This window comes from Gasterosteus aculeatus, chromosome 21 (assembly GCF_964276395.1).
Source record: "Gasterosteus aculeatus chromosome 21, fGasAcu3.hap1.1, whole genome shotgun sequence".
NCBI classification, from domain to species: Eukaryota; Metazoa; Chordata; class Actinopteri; order Perciformes; family Gasterosteidae; genus Gasterosteus; species Gasterosteus aculeatus.
The window spans coordinates 5,974,495-5,988,463 of record NC_135708.1 but is presented as its reverse complement, the minus strand read 5'-3'; the positions used below and the strand labels follow the sequence as shown (position 1 = coordinate 5,988,463).

The window sequence follows — 13,969 nt, the reverse complement described above, 5'->3', positions numbered from 1 at the left end:
CCCCGTTCAGACTCCTCCCCTCTGGGGGGCGCCACAGTGCGCCAAAACCACCAGACACAGAGCGAGCTTCTTCCCCGCGCGTCTCCAGTGAACAGTAACAAACGTTACCGCGCATTCTAGTTAATGAGGAACATATAGATATACATATATTCATGCATGTATACAATATGGATATAAACACATGCATATACACGGGTTCCTTTTGTTTGGTCTGTACATGCACAGACACCACAAAGGCTCCGTAATCCTTGTGTCCACTCAACCGTTCCTTCACATGGAAGAACCCGATGTTTCTGACAGTGTGTGTGTCTGCAGGAGAACCAGCACAGAGGGGGTGTACTGACAATCTGAGCAGGGCCTTGTAGAAGGGTCTGGTGAAGAAAGCATCCAGCAGGTACTGATGGATCAGAGCCAGACCCAGGATACGCCCACTGAAGCGGAACCTGGACACACACACACACACAGGGAACACGAGAGTCAATCATCAGTGACTTTGACACATGAACCAGTAAAATAATCCTGCTAGTAAACTTTGTATTCACTCAACTGTCGCTATTGACTTTGCTCTTTGTTGACTGATGTCGTGCTGCTGAAGCAACTGAATCCAACACGCTTTCACATATTTACACAAATATTTACTCTTAATATTGGACATAGTATCTTTTGTAAAACACACAACTATAATGACAATTGTTCAAATAGCCAAATCACTTCTAATGAAGTGCCAGCAGCTATGAACACATTACTGTCCCAGGCGATGAACAGGTGAATTATTTTTGTCAGCATCATGTGTTGCTTCTTGTTGTAGTACACACAGCCGCCACAAGAGGCGCAGTGCGCCCTGCAGAGGACGACGTGTGTGGTTACTCTCTTTGGCTAGAAAGGCCTTTGAATAAGTGGCACGTCCTTTACGTCCTATTTGGAACAGGTGGAGGTGTATTTCATCCCCTTGTGGCCAAAGTCAGTATTACAGAAACAAACATGTGTTTTTTACAGATTTAAACACAACATGAGCTTAGAAAGAGGACCAAGACGAAACCTTCTTTCACCTGCTCTCAAGTCACAAACAGGAAGGATCTAGAAAACATGTTTCTCCACTTCTCAGCGCGGCACCGTATCGCTGGTTTTCATCAAAGTGACTCAACTGAATGGACAGCAGCTGAATAAAGTGTGTGTGTGTGTGTGTGTGTGTGTGTGTGTCCCACCACTCCAGATGGTTCTCCACGAACGCTGACATGGGGCTGATCTGCACGGTGTAGGTGTCGTTGGCGGAGTACTCAAACAGGCCGTAGTACGGATTAAACAGCTCCTGAGACAACAGGAAGAAGAACTCTCTGGACGGGCCACTGTAGTCCAACCTGAGAGAGCAAAACACGTTGAAAAGGTTTCACTCCAGCTGAAGAGAAAATGTCGACTTATTCTGCCCGATTAGACACATGAGACCACAGAGGAGGCGTGTCATGTGTTCAGCACATGTACTGCATGCGTGTAAAACCTTCAACTGAAATAACGGGGCTTTGGTTGTTGGGGAATCGAGTCCTCTTCTCATAGACGGTGGTCACAGAGGGAAAGCAGCCGTAGCCTGACGGTGATGCACGCGGGCTGCAGCTCACAGGCCGCTGTGGCAAAGCAGCCTACAGGAACAGCACCGCGCTGTGTGTGTGTGTGTGTGTGTGTGTGTCTCACCCCTCCTCTCCCAGGAAAGTGACGTAGAGTTTGTTCCTCTGCAGCTCTTTGCGTGAGTACGACATTGCCTGGTTGAAGGTTCCCTCCAGCAAGTGTTCTCTCCGGATGAGCAACCTGCAACGAGCAGGAAACTCAGAGTCCCTCCCAGAGCACGCCATGTCTGACTTTCCTTCTATACTTAGATGTCTCTTGCTTTGATGGTAGCTGTGGCTCAGTCTCCACACACAAACACAAGTAGCTGCACATCCATGATGACACACTGCTGATGATGTCACAAAGGGCTTCCCGGGTGTAATCCCATCTTACTTGATCTTGCCCGGGCCTTGTCCGTAGCCTTTGGCTTCCAACTTCCTGTAGAAGTTTCTCAGCTTGGCTTCAAAGTCTCTTCGGTAAGGAGCAGGAGCCCTCGCCCTCTGCAGGCCTGCACGCACGCGCACACACGCGCACGCACACACACACACACACACACACACACACACACACACACACACACACACACACACACACACACACACACACACACACACACACACACACAGCTCTTGATCAACGTCAGGAGCTCAATGATGTGATTTTGTGATAATGCAGCGTGGGTTGTGCACTTCTGCTGCAGCATCCAACCACATGGAGCTACTTTATGTTCTACAAGAAGATGCCGCAGGAATCGGGTTTAATGTCAGCCGGAGAGGTTATGATGCGCAAGGATGACGTATGTCTGGTCCTTGTCTAAGTTTGTTCATGAAGAAGAGATCGGCACTCAGTGTGTGCAGGTCCACGCTGCTCTTGAACTTGCTGTTGTGTGTTGATCAGGAAATACATGAGACAATGTCCGCACTTCATTTCATTCAGGTACGTTCAGTCTTCCACAGATTAGTCCTCCATAATTCTACCCACCCAATCATAAAGAACGGGATTACTACGTCATCGGCCCCCATGGTGTCGTGCCAAAGACCTACCAGGAGAGTTCTGTGGGGAGGAGGCGGGGGAGCAGCGAGGAGACAGGCTGAAGCCGGGGTGGATGGGGTGAGGAGGAACGTACGACATGATCTCCTCTTCAAAGAGACTACAGGGAGGAGAAAAGCACAGAATAGTGTTTGTTTATGTGAGTGCAGTGCTTTGTGAGTTGGTACCACACACTCAGTGTGTGCTTTACCTCAACAGGATGACCAGGTCGGCGTCACATGACAGCTTCTCCACCCCCTGGGCACCTTCTGTGCGAAGGTAGTGGATCTTCTCCCTGAAACAGGACAAAGTCAGAGTTAGTTCTGTTAAACGTGGACATCCTCCATGACAACATAATCCATGATGAGATCCGGACCACTCGGGTCCCTCGGGAGCATCAGCATTGCGTGTGGCGCTTTGACGCCACATGACATCACTGATGACGGCCGCCACGCAAGGACCAGCTAGGAACATACATGTCTGTTTGTTTTAATGAATGCACACTACATCTACTCTTCTGCTCATTTGTAAAGCACTTTGAATTGTCATGCTGTACGTACGTCTTTTATGTTTTGAGACATGTTTTGTTTTTTGGCCTCTGATTTACAATCAAACCCTTTCTTTGTTACTTCATGGGTTCTTCCCTTCTCCCGGATGCATTATTCACTGCGCGGGTAACTGCATTCCATGCAGCGGTTTTATTTACCGCGGCTAAATATGATGTTGCGTTTTGCACTTGCAGCAATATCTCACTGAAGTTTTCCTTTCTTTTGGAGTCGAGGCCTCCGTCGTCTTTCCCTCGTCTTTTTGACATTTCTCTGAGTGTGCACACGGCACTGCCATCTCCTGCCCTTTTATGGGAATTAACGGGCCGTTAGCCGTTGCTAAATAGGAGCAACGGGGCACAAGCCAACATATCGGGATTCATCATTATGCACCTGCAGACAATCCCGCTGAACACGCCATGAATCAGACTTCTCTAAGGAACTTTCTTAAGAACAAATGTAAGAAATAACTTGGTGAATGAGGCCCAATGTCGAGTGTGTTCACGGCTTCTGGATGTCGGCTATGCAGCGAGTGACTCACACGGAGTGATGCTCACCCAGAGTCCACCCACTCATCCGTGCCAGAGAGACGAGGAGGAGGGCAGCGTACCTCAGGCCGTGGTTCCTGCTGAGGCTCGGCTGGCGCTCCTGCAGCATGTCGAAGACGTTGGGCTGTCGAAGGAAGGCCACGATCTTGTCGTTGTACGCTGTGTGGAGACGGGCAGAGAGGCAGACATCACTACAGAGCGCGTCCCCTCGGTGAGCGCTGAGACGGCGTGCGACCTACACGGAGCGCTCATCTGGGAGTTGTGCTGGCTCCGTATGGCGGCTACCAGGCTGTTTCCGGGCCTGCTCATCAGAGAAGCCCCCCGACTCCTGGACACATCCGAGGCCTGAGGACAAACAGCGGAGGGACACCTTTTACAGCGAGACACAGCTGTCCCTCCACTCACCTCTCAGCTCTGCTAGATGTGACCCTGCAAACCTCGTAACGCTCCTCATGGGTTGTCTTCTGCTGCCGATGCTAATAGCATGCTAGCACTCAAGCTAACATGCAGAACACCAAATACTTGTGTACATTCTTCAGCTGAATAGTTGTGTTGTTAAAACACACGGTAGGCGTTTAGTCTGATGTTCAAAGGTTAAGTCAGGTGTGTCCCCAATCAAACGGCTCCATTACAGGCAGCACGAGATGGTAGCTCCCTGTGCACCGCTTGTTCCTTTAGGACCAGGAACACTCTGTACTTCACAGTGTGCTCCTCCACTGGAGGGAAAAGTCCTTTTACAAAACTAAACTACAGCTAAAAATGAATCTCTGCCGTGTCTCTTCTAGTAGGGACACGTGGGGCCTGTGTCTGAGTGAGTCTGTCCCGCTGCACGATGACATCCGTGCATTGTGTCCCTCCCCTCCCGGGAGAGGATCCGCCTCAAAGGAGCAGTGTGCAGCGGATCTGGTTGCAGATCACCAGCTGAGAACCTCTCCGACCACTACGATGCCTTCAGGTAACGTAAGAATCATGGGGAGTTTGCCTCCCCTCACAGAGGGAGGGAGCCCGGGGGAGCAGCAGGAAGGGGAGCGTGCCCCCGCTGATGGCGTCAGTGTGCGTGTGCTACCTCGCCGGCGCTGTAGCTGCGGAGTCTCTGCAGGTGCTGCCTGTGAGCGAGGTGACCCGGCAGCCGGCCGTTCTGCAGCGGGATGCGGGGGTCAATGAAGGTGGTCGCGCGGCTGTTGTGGTCCACAAAGAAAGACTGGGACACAGGAAGACATTGGGGGGACGTTGTACAGTTTCTGCTGTGCTGATTCAGAGGGGATTTGAAAGCTCTCGTACGTTTCATTGCTGTTCTTTAGTTTCACCCTCAGATCATTGCCCGTGGACGTGTCTCCGTCCGTCTGTCCCCCACACTACTTCATCATCTGCCACTCACCTGTTACTGCATCTCCAAGGACGTCTCATAGTAGGTAGGTTTGACATGTGTACGTAATCCTTTTTCTATTGGCTGTTTAAGTCACTGACTCCTCCTATTCTGTGGAAAGTCTTCTCGTGGCTAACAGAAAGAGGCTTGTGTACAAAACATGAGTCCACTGGTGGTTTTGAACCAGACTCAAGTCTGTATTGTCTGCGTCCACGAGGGTCTCACTCTCTGTGGGGGGGTCTAAGGCTGACATCGGCGTGGGTGGACATAGAGTCCACGGGCTCACCGGGTGGACGCACGCGTCATTGATAGTACAGTAGCCAGAAGGAGGACGGATGAATGTAGCTCTCACACCCACCTTGCCCTGCGGGTCGCTCTTGATCTCCCAGCCCCGGGGAAGCTCCAGCTGAGTGTCTGCGAACCTGTTGAGGAAGACCACCAGGTCCCGGTTGTGCTGGTAGCGCTCAAAGTTCCTGGCGTCGCGACGCACCTTCAGGATCATGTGTTTCACACAACTGCTGCTGGTGAACATCCGGTAGGCCGCCTGGGGGGGACGGGGACACTTCACTGTGACAGTGTGGGCCTCTGATCCTCACATTAACACACCTCCTCCATGTGTGGAGAGGCATCACCACCACATGACATCTCAAACTCTTCCATCAGACATCTTACTAACATCTGACTGCTGAGAACCAATTGTTCCAATTCCAAATAACACGTCACGCAAATGAAAGGAACCATATTAGTGAACATGTGATAAAACGCTATTGGTGTCTCCCAGGAAGTAGATGGACTCACATTGCACAGGTCAGTAACGGTGGTATCATATAAAGTGGTCTAACAAGCAGGTGTCCACTCACATAGTTACTGTGCAGCACAGTGAAGAACTCGGGGTGTGTCATGAACTTGACAGCCGGTGATTGGAGGAGATGGCTGATCTTCTGGTGATTGACAGGGGAGGCGGGGCCTGCAGACAGAAGGCGGGTGAGCTACTTTCAGGTAGCGGGAGCCTGTGAGCGTACTCCGTGAGGGGGCGCAGCACGCTACCTGCAGGAGGCGAATCACAATCAGCCTCTGTGCTGCCGCTGCGCTCCAGCACGGGACCCCCCCCGTCCTCCTCGGAGGCCATGGTCCTCTGGATGTTCTGGTACCTGCACAAACAACAAGTAGCAGCTCATTGGCTTGTGGAGAATGACTGGGTTCACAATACAGCCTATCTGCAATGTTCACAGTGCATGAGTTCTGTCATTCCTTCATCCTTCATTTTATGTGATTAAAACATGAAGCTGTGTGGGAGAAGCTAGAGAGGTCTGACCTCCTGTTGAGCTGCTCCATCTGCTGCGTGGACCCCGAGCGGGGGACGCCGTGGTGACACTTGCTGCTGTGGACGGGTCTCTGCCACGTTGTGGTGCGGTTGACATGGTCCACGTAGAAGACTCGGCCGTGGCTGTCGATGCGAGCTTCCCAGTCTGTGGGGGGATGCAGTGAATTGGATGTCAACACACGAATGTCAACGTCTCCCGAATGTCATTAAGTGGAAAGAAGCTCAACGTCGTCCCCCTGAGCTGCACTCGGTGAGACCCTCTTCAAACAGAACCACAGATACAAACTGGCGTGTTTTCTGACAACCTGATTGGCTGAAGGGCCAGAGGCTACAGAGCAAGTAGTGACACGATAACACGCTCAAAAAAGTCCAACGGAGACAGTGTCCACCAGCTGCCGATCACACAACATGTCCTTAAGAAACTAAATCGGCATCACACAACGAAAATGCATCACTCATCCAGTGGATACAAAACCAATCAAACAGCATTCATCAGCATTAGCACGTGGGTGGAGTTAGCAGTTAGTCAGGATAGCTGCAGAAACGTGACCGAACTCTTGGAGAAGCCAAAAGGAGATTTCAGAGAGAAGCAGGTCCAACTGGCAGCAGCTGCCTGTGACGGGCTCCTCAGCAGCATCTGCACCTCCTTCATACGTCTCCATCAATTGGAACTGATCCCTTTCTCCCAAATCTCCACATATATCACAATATGATCCATTTGTGTTTATATTAGACAACAGAGATACGTGGTGGTCAACTGATGGTGAAGATGTTTGTGCATCAGTGTCCAGATAATCTCACAGGACCTCGTGGTGTTCTAAACAAAGTGGCCTCCACTCATGGCGAACGGCACCAGTTTAAGGGGCGGGGCCACTGTGACAGCTGATGGGTGAGGAGGAAGATGAAGGAGAACAGGTGGTGCTACCTGGGTCGGGTGGCCCTACTCCATGACATCAGGCCCAAGGTGTTCTGGGTAATGTAAATGTAGCAGCGGCAGTGGATCCGATCCCCGGTGCACCACGATGGAACGCACCTCGCTCCTTTGGGGGGGGGGGGAGCCTGTCTGATCACAGTTCTCTAAACGTGTGCATCAGGAATGATGGAGTCATGATGCACACGTTTATGGAATGATGGTGCTAGCTACGTGCTAGTAGTGCTAGTGGCCATTCCAATGGTGCACAGCGTGATGGAGGTGGGACTAACCAACAGGACAAACAAAAGGACGTCTTATGGGACAGCAGCTTTAGTGACACACTTAGCTGAGCATGCATCAGCAGGTGGTACAATCTGGTAACCGCTGCTCAGGATGACTTAATGAGTGACAATATTTCACTATATTATCATTGAGCTGGAACAGAACACCAGTAGACAAGGTGCTGCTGATCGGCCCGAAGTAACTAACTAACGAACCCAAACTGAAGCTTTGACTCTTAACAGGCGGATAGAAGCAGGTGGTGTGATCGGGGCGGATGGGTGATGCTGTCCCCACTGAGGGGGGGTTCGGACCTTCCTGCTTTACATCAACGAAGAGCAGCTGCCGACACTCAGGAAGGATCCAAGCAGCAGTTTGACCTACAGGAGGCGTGTTGGGAGGGGCATGGTGACATGGGAGATGAATGCACACACACACACACACACACACACAGCCGTGGCAGCATGCACCACACTGAAGGAAGCAGCCACTCTGATGGAGGGGCGGGACTCCAGAGTAAGACCGGGAGGCGTGGCTTCTTACTTGGAGGTAAGGCTTGGTCAGTGGCAGCAGGGAAATGGTTTAGGTCATGGCTGGGTCGCAGGACTGGATGGCCAGCAGGAGGGGAGGAGCCTACGGGACCAGAGAGACAGTACGGGGTAAATGACCATGTGGACCGCCGGGGGGACGGGGAGACGACCGGTATGCAACCTTCTCTGCTGTAGAAGTATGGGTTTAAGTTGAACTGAATGCTTTGAAGTTTCAACAGTTACCATGGTAACCGAGGTCCAAGCCAGTGTTCACCGTGTTGTTGCTTTCTTTTCATGTTGGAAATGTATTACATCAAACCTTATAATGGATTTGTGTGGAGGCGTGTGTGCGTCTCCTGTCCCGGGTCCATGGACCTCCAGACCACATCTGTATCATGTATGTACTTCATGTCATGTACCTCTTAAAGCCGTTGAAGCCCGAGAGGCCCTGTGTGGAACAGGACAGAAGGCCCCCAGGTGGGGGGGGAGGCGGGGCTAGGCAAGGAAAGGTGAGATGGAAGGGTGGCGTTTGAATGCAACACAAGCTGCCCCCCCCCATTAACATCAGAAGAAGCACAAATGCACAATGACTGTAAATGATGATTTGTGATTGACAGGTGAGATGAGGGGGGCGGGGCTGCGGGCACAGGGAAGGAAAGGACTTTTTCAACTAGGGATCATCTTATTGGACATGTTGAGTGTTTCCTTCAGTCCGACAGCCCGAAAACGTCCAACTGGAAAGATGAACGGACCTTTTTTTTGAGTAAGTGGATTATTGTCATTATTTCGGTGATAACTATACTATGACATAGAGGCCTTTAAGGGTAATTATCGACTTCCTGATGACCATAAACGTAGCGATTTCTGGATACACACCTGGAACAAAAATGACACAATGACACAATGACACCCACCCTGCAGAAAGAACACACCACCCAGTCATCAGTGACCCCTGTCCACATTCAGGAGATCAGGTGACGACCTGAGGACACCTGGTGGCTCGTGCAGTGTGTGCAGGTTGTTTGGTGCTTAATGGGGAACCTCGAGGAGGAGTTTGGAGTTTCCATCTGATCTAAATGCTAACGTGACCGTGCGTTCATGAGTATGACATCATGATGCTCGGACACGCCACAAGTAACGACTTGGAGCTGCTACACTGCTTTCATTGGTCCAGCCTAACGGGGGTTTGATGTAAATGAGGAATAAAAGGCATTCTCTGCCTGTGTGGAGACGTCTCTTTGCTCACATGCAGTTGATGAATCCATGAAGGAGGCTGCAGGAAGGAATAATCACAACTAAGTGTCGTGCATTGATCCACATGTTATAGTAATAATGCCACTCGCTTGTTCAGTACTTAGAGTGTGAATGATTGATCAAGCTTCCACTTCCTCTCACCCGTGTCGGTTCCGTCGCTGGGCCCCACCACAGCCGGCTCCCCCGGCTCTCCTCTCCCGGCCTCCTTCATCCGCCCCGTGCTCCTCTCTCCGCCCGCCCGGCCCCCCTCCTGGCCCTCCGCCACGTGCCCTGCGTCCAGCAGCGCCTCGAAGGCGCTCTCCTCGTCCTCGTCCTCGTCCTGGGAGGAGAAGACGGTGCTGCCGGAGAGCCTGTTGCTGTCCACCGAGGAGAGGCGGGTGTGGCTGCAGACGCGGCTCCTCCCCTCGTAGCCCGAGTTGCTGTAGCAGGAGGTGCTGTAGCACGAGGGGCTGTAGCAGGAGGTGCTGTAGCACGAGGTGTCGCAAAACTCGCACGAGGTGCCGCCGACTCTCCTCCCTCCTCCGGTGCTGGAGTCCCCCTCCTCGCTCTCCAGGCAGGAGCGGGACCTCCTCCTGACGGCCGCGGGTCCTCCTCCTCCGTCACCCTCCAGGAGCTGGTTGAGCTCCGAGAGGCGCTCGATGGAGAGGCTGCGGGGCAGGGAGCGGCGGCAGCAGGGGGCGGGGCACTCAGTGACCTGCAGGAGGAAGGACATCAGCACCTCAGAACGTAACCGTGAAGAGCATGCGAGTCCCCAGCTGGCTGCTCCATCACCGCCGCGCTGGACGTAGATCGCCACGGGTAACGGGGAGGAGCTTAGAACCACACTCACCTGCAGGTGTCCTCGTGGAAGCCTGAACGTTAAACGCTCACCTGTGTCCGTCATCTATCTCACATGGTGTCCCTGACGTGGCTCTGACACCGACCCCCCCCTTTCCCCCGCACACACCACCATGATGGGGCAGTACCTGAGAGGGAGACTGCGTTGTATCCTCCTCCTCCTCCTCCTGCCCCTCCTCTTTAGAGGGCTTGAGCGTCGGCGATGTGGAGGTGGTGTCTCGGTTGCCCATGTCCTCCTCCCCCCCCGGCTCCCCCTCCTCCTGGCTCAGGGTTCTGTGTTGGGCGGAGGGCAGGCTGTGCAGGAGGTGGTGGATGCGGATGTAGTGGGACCGAGGCGTCTCCGGCTCGCCGCAGGCCGACGCGATCACCGTCTCCAGCTCCGACACGGGGAGGGAGCATGGGCGGGTCTTGCGCCGCGGGGGGGCGTGGCCGCTGTAGTTGGTGAAGAGGGACCTGCAGGCACAGGGGACGCAGCTTCTTTCCCCTCCCTCCGTCCCCTCGGTGGGGGCCTCCTGCAAGGTGACACTCCCCTCGGTGGGGGCCTCCTGGAAAGTGCTGCTCTCCTCGGTGGGGGCCTCCTGGAAGGTGACGCTCCCCTCGGTGGGGGCCTCCTGGAAGGTGACGCTCCCCTCGGTGGGGGCCTCGGTAGAAGCAGTCCCACTGGTTGCTGACTCAGCGTTGTCAGAGTCTGGCTTCGGCTGCGTCCCCCCCCCGACCTCCTCGTCCACTCCTACTGTCGCCTCCTCCTCAGCTTGTGGAACACACCCTGCTATTTGCTCCTCCTGCGCCCCCCCCTCACTGTTCTCCGCCTGCTGTCCAGCTGGGGGCCCCTCCTCCGGCTCCACCCGTGGCTCCTCCCCCACGGCGCTCTCGTCCTCGGGCTCGTCGGGAAGGACTTCCTCAGGTGGGGGGACTTCCACCACGGGGGGCGGCGCTGAGGTCTCGGGCTCGTGGGCGGCGTCCAGCGGGAGGTCAGGCATGTCCGGTCCAACGCTCAGCGTGTCGTCATCGGCTGCATCATTGGCTGCAGCCCCCCCCCGGGGACAGGCTGCCTCTATGACCAGGGACATCTCCTCATCATCTGAGGACAGAGCACACGGAGACGCGGTGGCGTTAAAGCGGGTGGTGCACACGTTTGTCTCCATCCCTCACATGCATGATGATTAATCACCTCATTGCACTTATCTGATTCTGTATATTTGTCATCATTATATGTACGCGTGTGTGTGTGCACATAGTCAGTATTATAGTCTACTTAAATGTTGTGTGTTTATAGAAAAGCATGTATCTACACATTGAGACATATTTCCTCGGCGATGTGAGAACAAAGAGAGCGCTTGGTACCCGGGTGAATACAGGAGGTCAGCTCGAAGCGGAACTGCAGCTGACCACAGACGTGGTCGGTCGGCAACCTGCGGCCCAGAGAGTAGCTCACTACCCGATCCCTGCGGACACAAGACACGTGTGTGGGAGAGGCGCATGGAAACGCAGCCCGTAGATGGAGGTCTGCCTCTCGCAGCACTACAGGGACACCCGATATCATTGGCTCCTACCCGATGGCGTGTTTCTCCAGCAGCCTCTGGACGGGCACGGAGAGCTTCCCCAGGAAACGCTTGATGATGGGCCGACTCTTGGCGAACTTGTCCTTCACGTCGATCTCCAGGACGTCAGTGGGCAGGGACACGAAGGAGAACCTCTGCAGGGAGAGGAGAGAGTCTCACACACAATTTAAGGCAGCGTGGACCATGACGAGGACGTCTAAACAATAGTGGTGTTCCAATCATGTGGGGAATTTAAAGCAAATGAACTCTAAATTCTGAGTTCTTAGTGAAAGACGCCATGTGATGTACTGGAGGAGGTTGGACTGGCTGTTCCGTGTCAGATAGTGTTGGTAAATGATAAATGGGATCTACCTGTGTTTCTCTTCTCTGCTCTTCTCTCTAGACCTCTTAAATCTGTTTGACCCTATGTGTCATCATTCAGCCATTTACACCCTGATGGCTAATACTCACACTGCTACAGGAGCAATGTGGGGTTACTAGTGTTACTAGTGCACCTGAGCTGTGCACTGTTTTGAACATGTGCTGCATTTTGCTGTTCCCCGATAAAAGACCAAATGTTTCTTCTGGCACCTGTTCAGAAAGAAAAGGAAAACTGATATATAAATATACTATATGTTAAGTTGCTGTTGCTCTGAGAGTGCTTGTTATATTGTTCTGTGAACATTGTTTTTAAATAAAAGCGTGCAATACACTAGTTTTTAATGCAGTATTGAATTTCGGTCATACTACGATTAATCGCTGTTAATCGGATTAAAATTAAAATCAAAGATTAATCGCTTCCATTTTTTATCTTTGTACAGCACTAAGACACATATATCATCGGAAAACTCATGCTCAGTGAGTCTCAACGGGAAGTGACACATGTTGGTCCCAATCCAGCAGTTATATGATGAATCCTGCTAGAGCACCTCTTGCCTGGGGATTTCATGTAGAGAGAAGCACATGAATGCAGAAATCCCATCATTCTGTCAGTGGAGCTTCAACATGTCAGGGAAGAGAAACAACCTCACTGCAGCCACAGTGCTCCATCGACCTGAACAGACTGCACAGCAGCACATTACACTACTCATCATAATTGCCGTATGAATTCTGGACATATGGCCCCAAGCGGGTTTCGTGAAGTTAAACTGACCTTTGACCTTTGACCATCAAAGTTCAGCCAACGGACACCTGGCTGGGTCTAAACTAACTAACATTATGCTACCATTACAACACCACTACAACACCACTACGGCCTCAGCCCACTTGTGTTGAAATGTTCACCTTCCCACTTAACCCCTGAACATAGTAGTATTATAGAAATATCATTTAGATGTCGTATCACAGACCTTCAGTCATGTCCTTTTAAACCCTTTCAGTAGCAGAACACAAATAAATGTCAATAATAGAATATATCTGCAAAAAAGACCCAACTGTGGGTCAATTCTTTCCAAAACTACCATTGTGATGGTTTATTAGTCTATCTTCGTTGCACGGACAGTGAGCTGGCATGCTAAGACGCGTTAGAGCCACAAGAGGGAGGATGCTACCGAGGGACATCGAGTGAGACCAGCGGATGTGTCCTGAGGGGCCGAGTAAAGGTCGTAGAGGCCGTGCTGCATTTTGGGTGGAGAAGCACCAATCAGGACACATCCACATCAATGGCTCGTCCCTGTTATCCTGCGCCTCCTCATGGGACTCCTGACATGTACTCGCCCTGTGGGAAACATTTCCATCTGAGCACACGAGGAGGCCTGAACGTCTGTCTGATGGAAACTCTGGTACCTCTGAGCTCCACTGCGGGTTGACGGTGTTGCAGACCACGGCGGAGCGCTTCTCCTGGCCGTGGTGCGGCAGCGAGGGGAAGATGCTGTGCTTTCCGGGCTGGATGGAGAGCTTCAGGTAGGGGTCGGGATTGAAGAACATCCCCTTCTTCAAACCAACTGCTTGCAGGTCTTTACGTGGACGAGAAGAGGGTCAGAGGGTCACACAGGGAAAAACGTAGGTTCACTTCCAGCAATCGTAGGTGAGAGGAACCTGCATGTGTTGGCGTTCTCTCACAAACCAAACCATGGACAGCAGACACCAAGAACTAGTTTGGAAATGTGCCTGAAAGATGGCGGGTTTTGGCTTCCAGAGGTTTTTCTTATGCATGTCTTGCATAATGTCTAACAAAACAAGAATCAAGAATCCATTGATCCTAA

The 13,969-nt window shown here is 52.4% G+C and overlaps 2 protein-coding genes across 45 annotated transcripts in view; one reads left to right on the top strand and one right to left on the bottom strand.

Annotated features, from left to right (window-relative positions):
• LOC120812009 (uncharacterized) overlaps window positions 1-13,969 on the top strand; it is a 519,303-nt gene that overhangs the window by 296,026 nt on the left and 209,308 nt on the right. The gene's annotated exons all lie outside the window — the stretch shown is intronic.
• hecw1a (HECT, C2 and WW domain containing E3 ubiquitin protein ligase 1a) overlaps window positions 1-13,969 on the bottom strand; it is a 30,825-nt gene that overhangs the window by 4,829 nt on the left and 12,027 nt on the right. For 4 of the 10 annotated variants that reach the window (XM_040167157.2, XM_040167163.2, XM_040167158.2 and 1 more), the window contains 20 exons: window positions 13,551-13,720; window positions 11,778-11,920; window positions 11,569-11,669; window positions 10,353-11,305; window positions 9,529-10,081; window positions 9,380-9,406; window positions 8,147-8,236; window positions 6,403-6,556; window positions 6,135-6,238; window positions 5,948-6,054; window positions 5,446-5,631; window positions 4,788-4,922; window positions 3,961-4,066; window positions 3,784-3,880; window positions 2,840-2,923; window positions 2,643-2,749; window positions 1,993-2,107; window positions 1,687-1,800; window positions 1,206-1,358; window positions 345-443 (listed from right to left, as the gene is read on the bottom strand). In XM_040167157.2, coding sequence (XP_040023091.2) covers window positions 345-443; window positions 1,206-1,358; window positions 1,687-1,800; window positions 1,993-2,107; window positions 2,643-2,749; window positions 2,840-2,923; window positions 3,784-3,880; window positions 3,961-4,066; window positions 4,788-4,922; window positions 5,446-5,631; window positions 5,948-6,054; window positions 6,135-6,238; window positions 6,403-6,556; window positions 8,147-8,236; window positions 9,380-9,406; window positions 9,529-10,081; window positions 10,353-11,305; window positions 11,569-11,669; window positions 11,778-11,920; window positions 13,551-13,720 — 3,598 coding nt within the window. The remainder of the gene's footprint in view (window positions 1-344; window positions 444-1,205; window positions 1,359-1,686; window positions 1,801-1,992; window positions 2,108-2,642; window positions 2,750-2,839; window positions 2,924-3,783; window positions 3,881-3,960; window positions 4,067-4,787; window positions 4,923-5,445; window positions 5,632-5,947; window positions 6,055-6,134; window positions 6,239-6,402; window positions 6,557-8,146; window positions 8,237-9,379; window positions 9,407-9,528; window positions 10,082-10,352; window positions 11,306-11,568; window positions 11,670-11,777; window positions 11,921-13,550; window positions 13,721-13,969) is intronic. The other 6 variants (XM_040167159.2, XM_040167164.2, XM_078096927.1 and 3 more) reach the window with 2 other exon arrangements.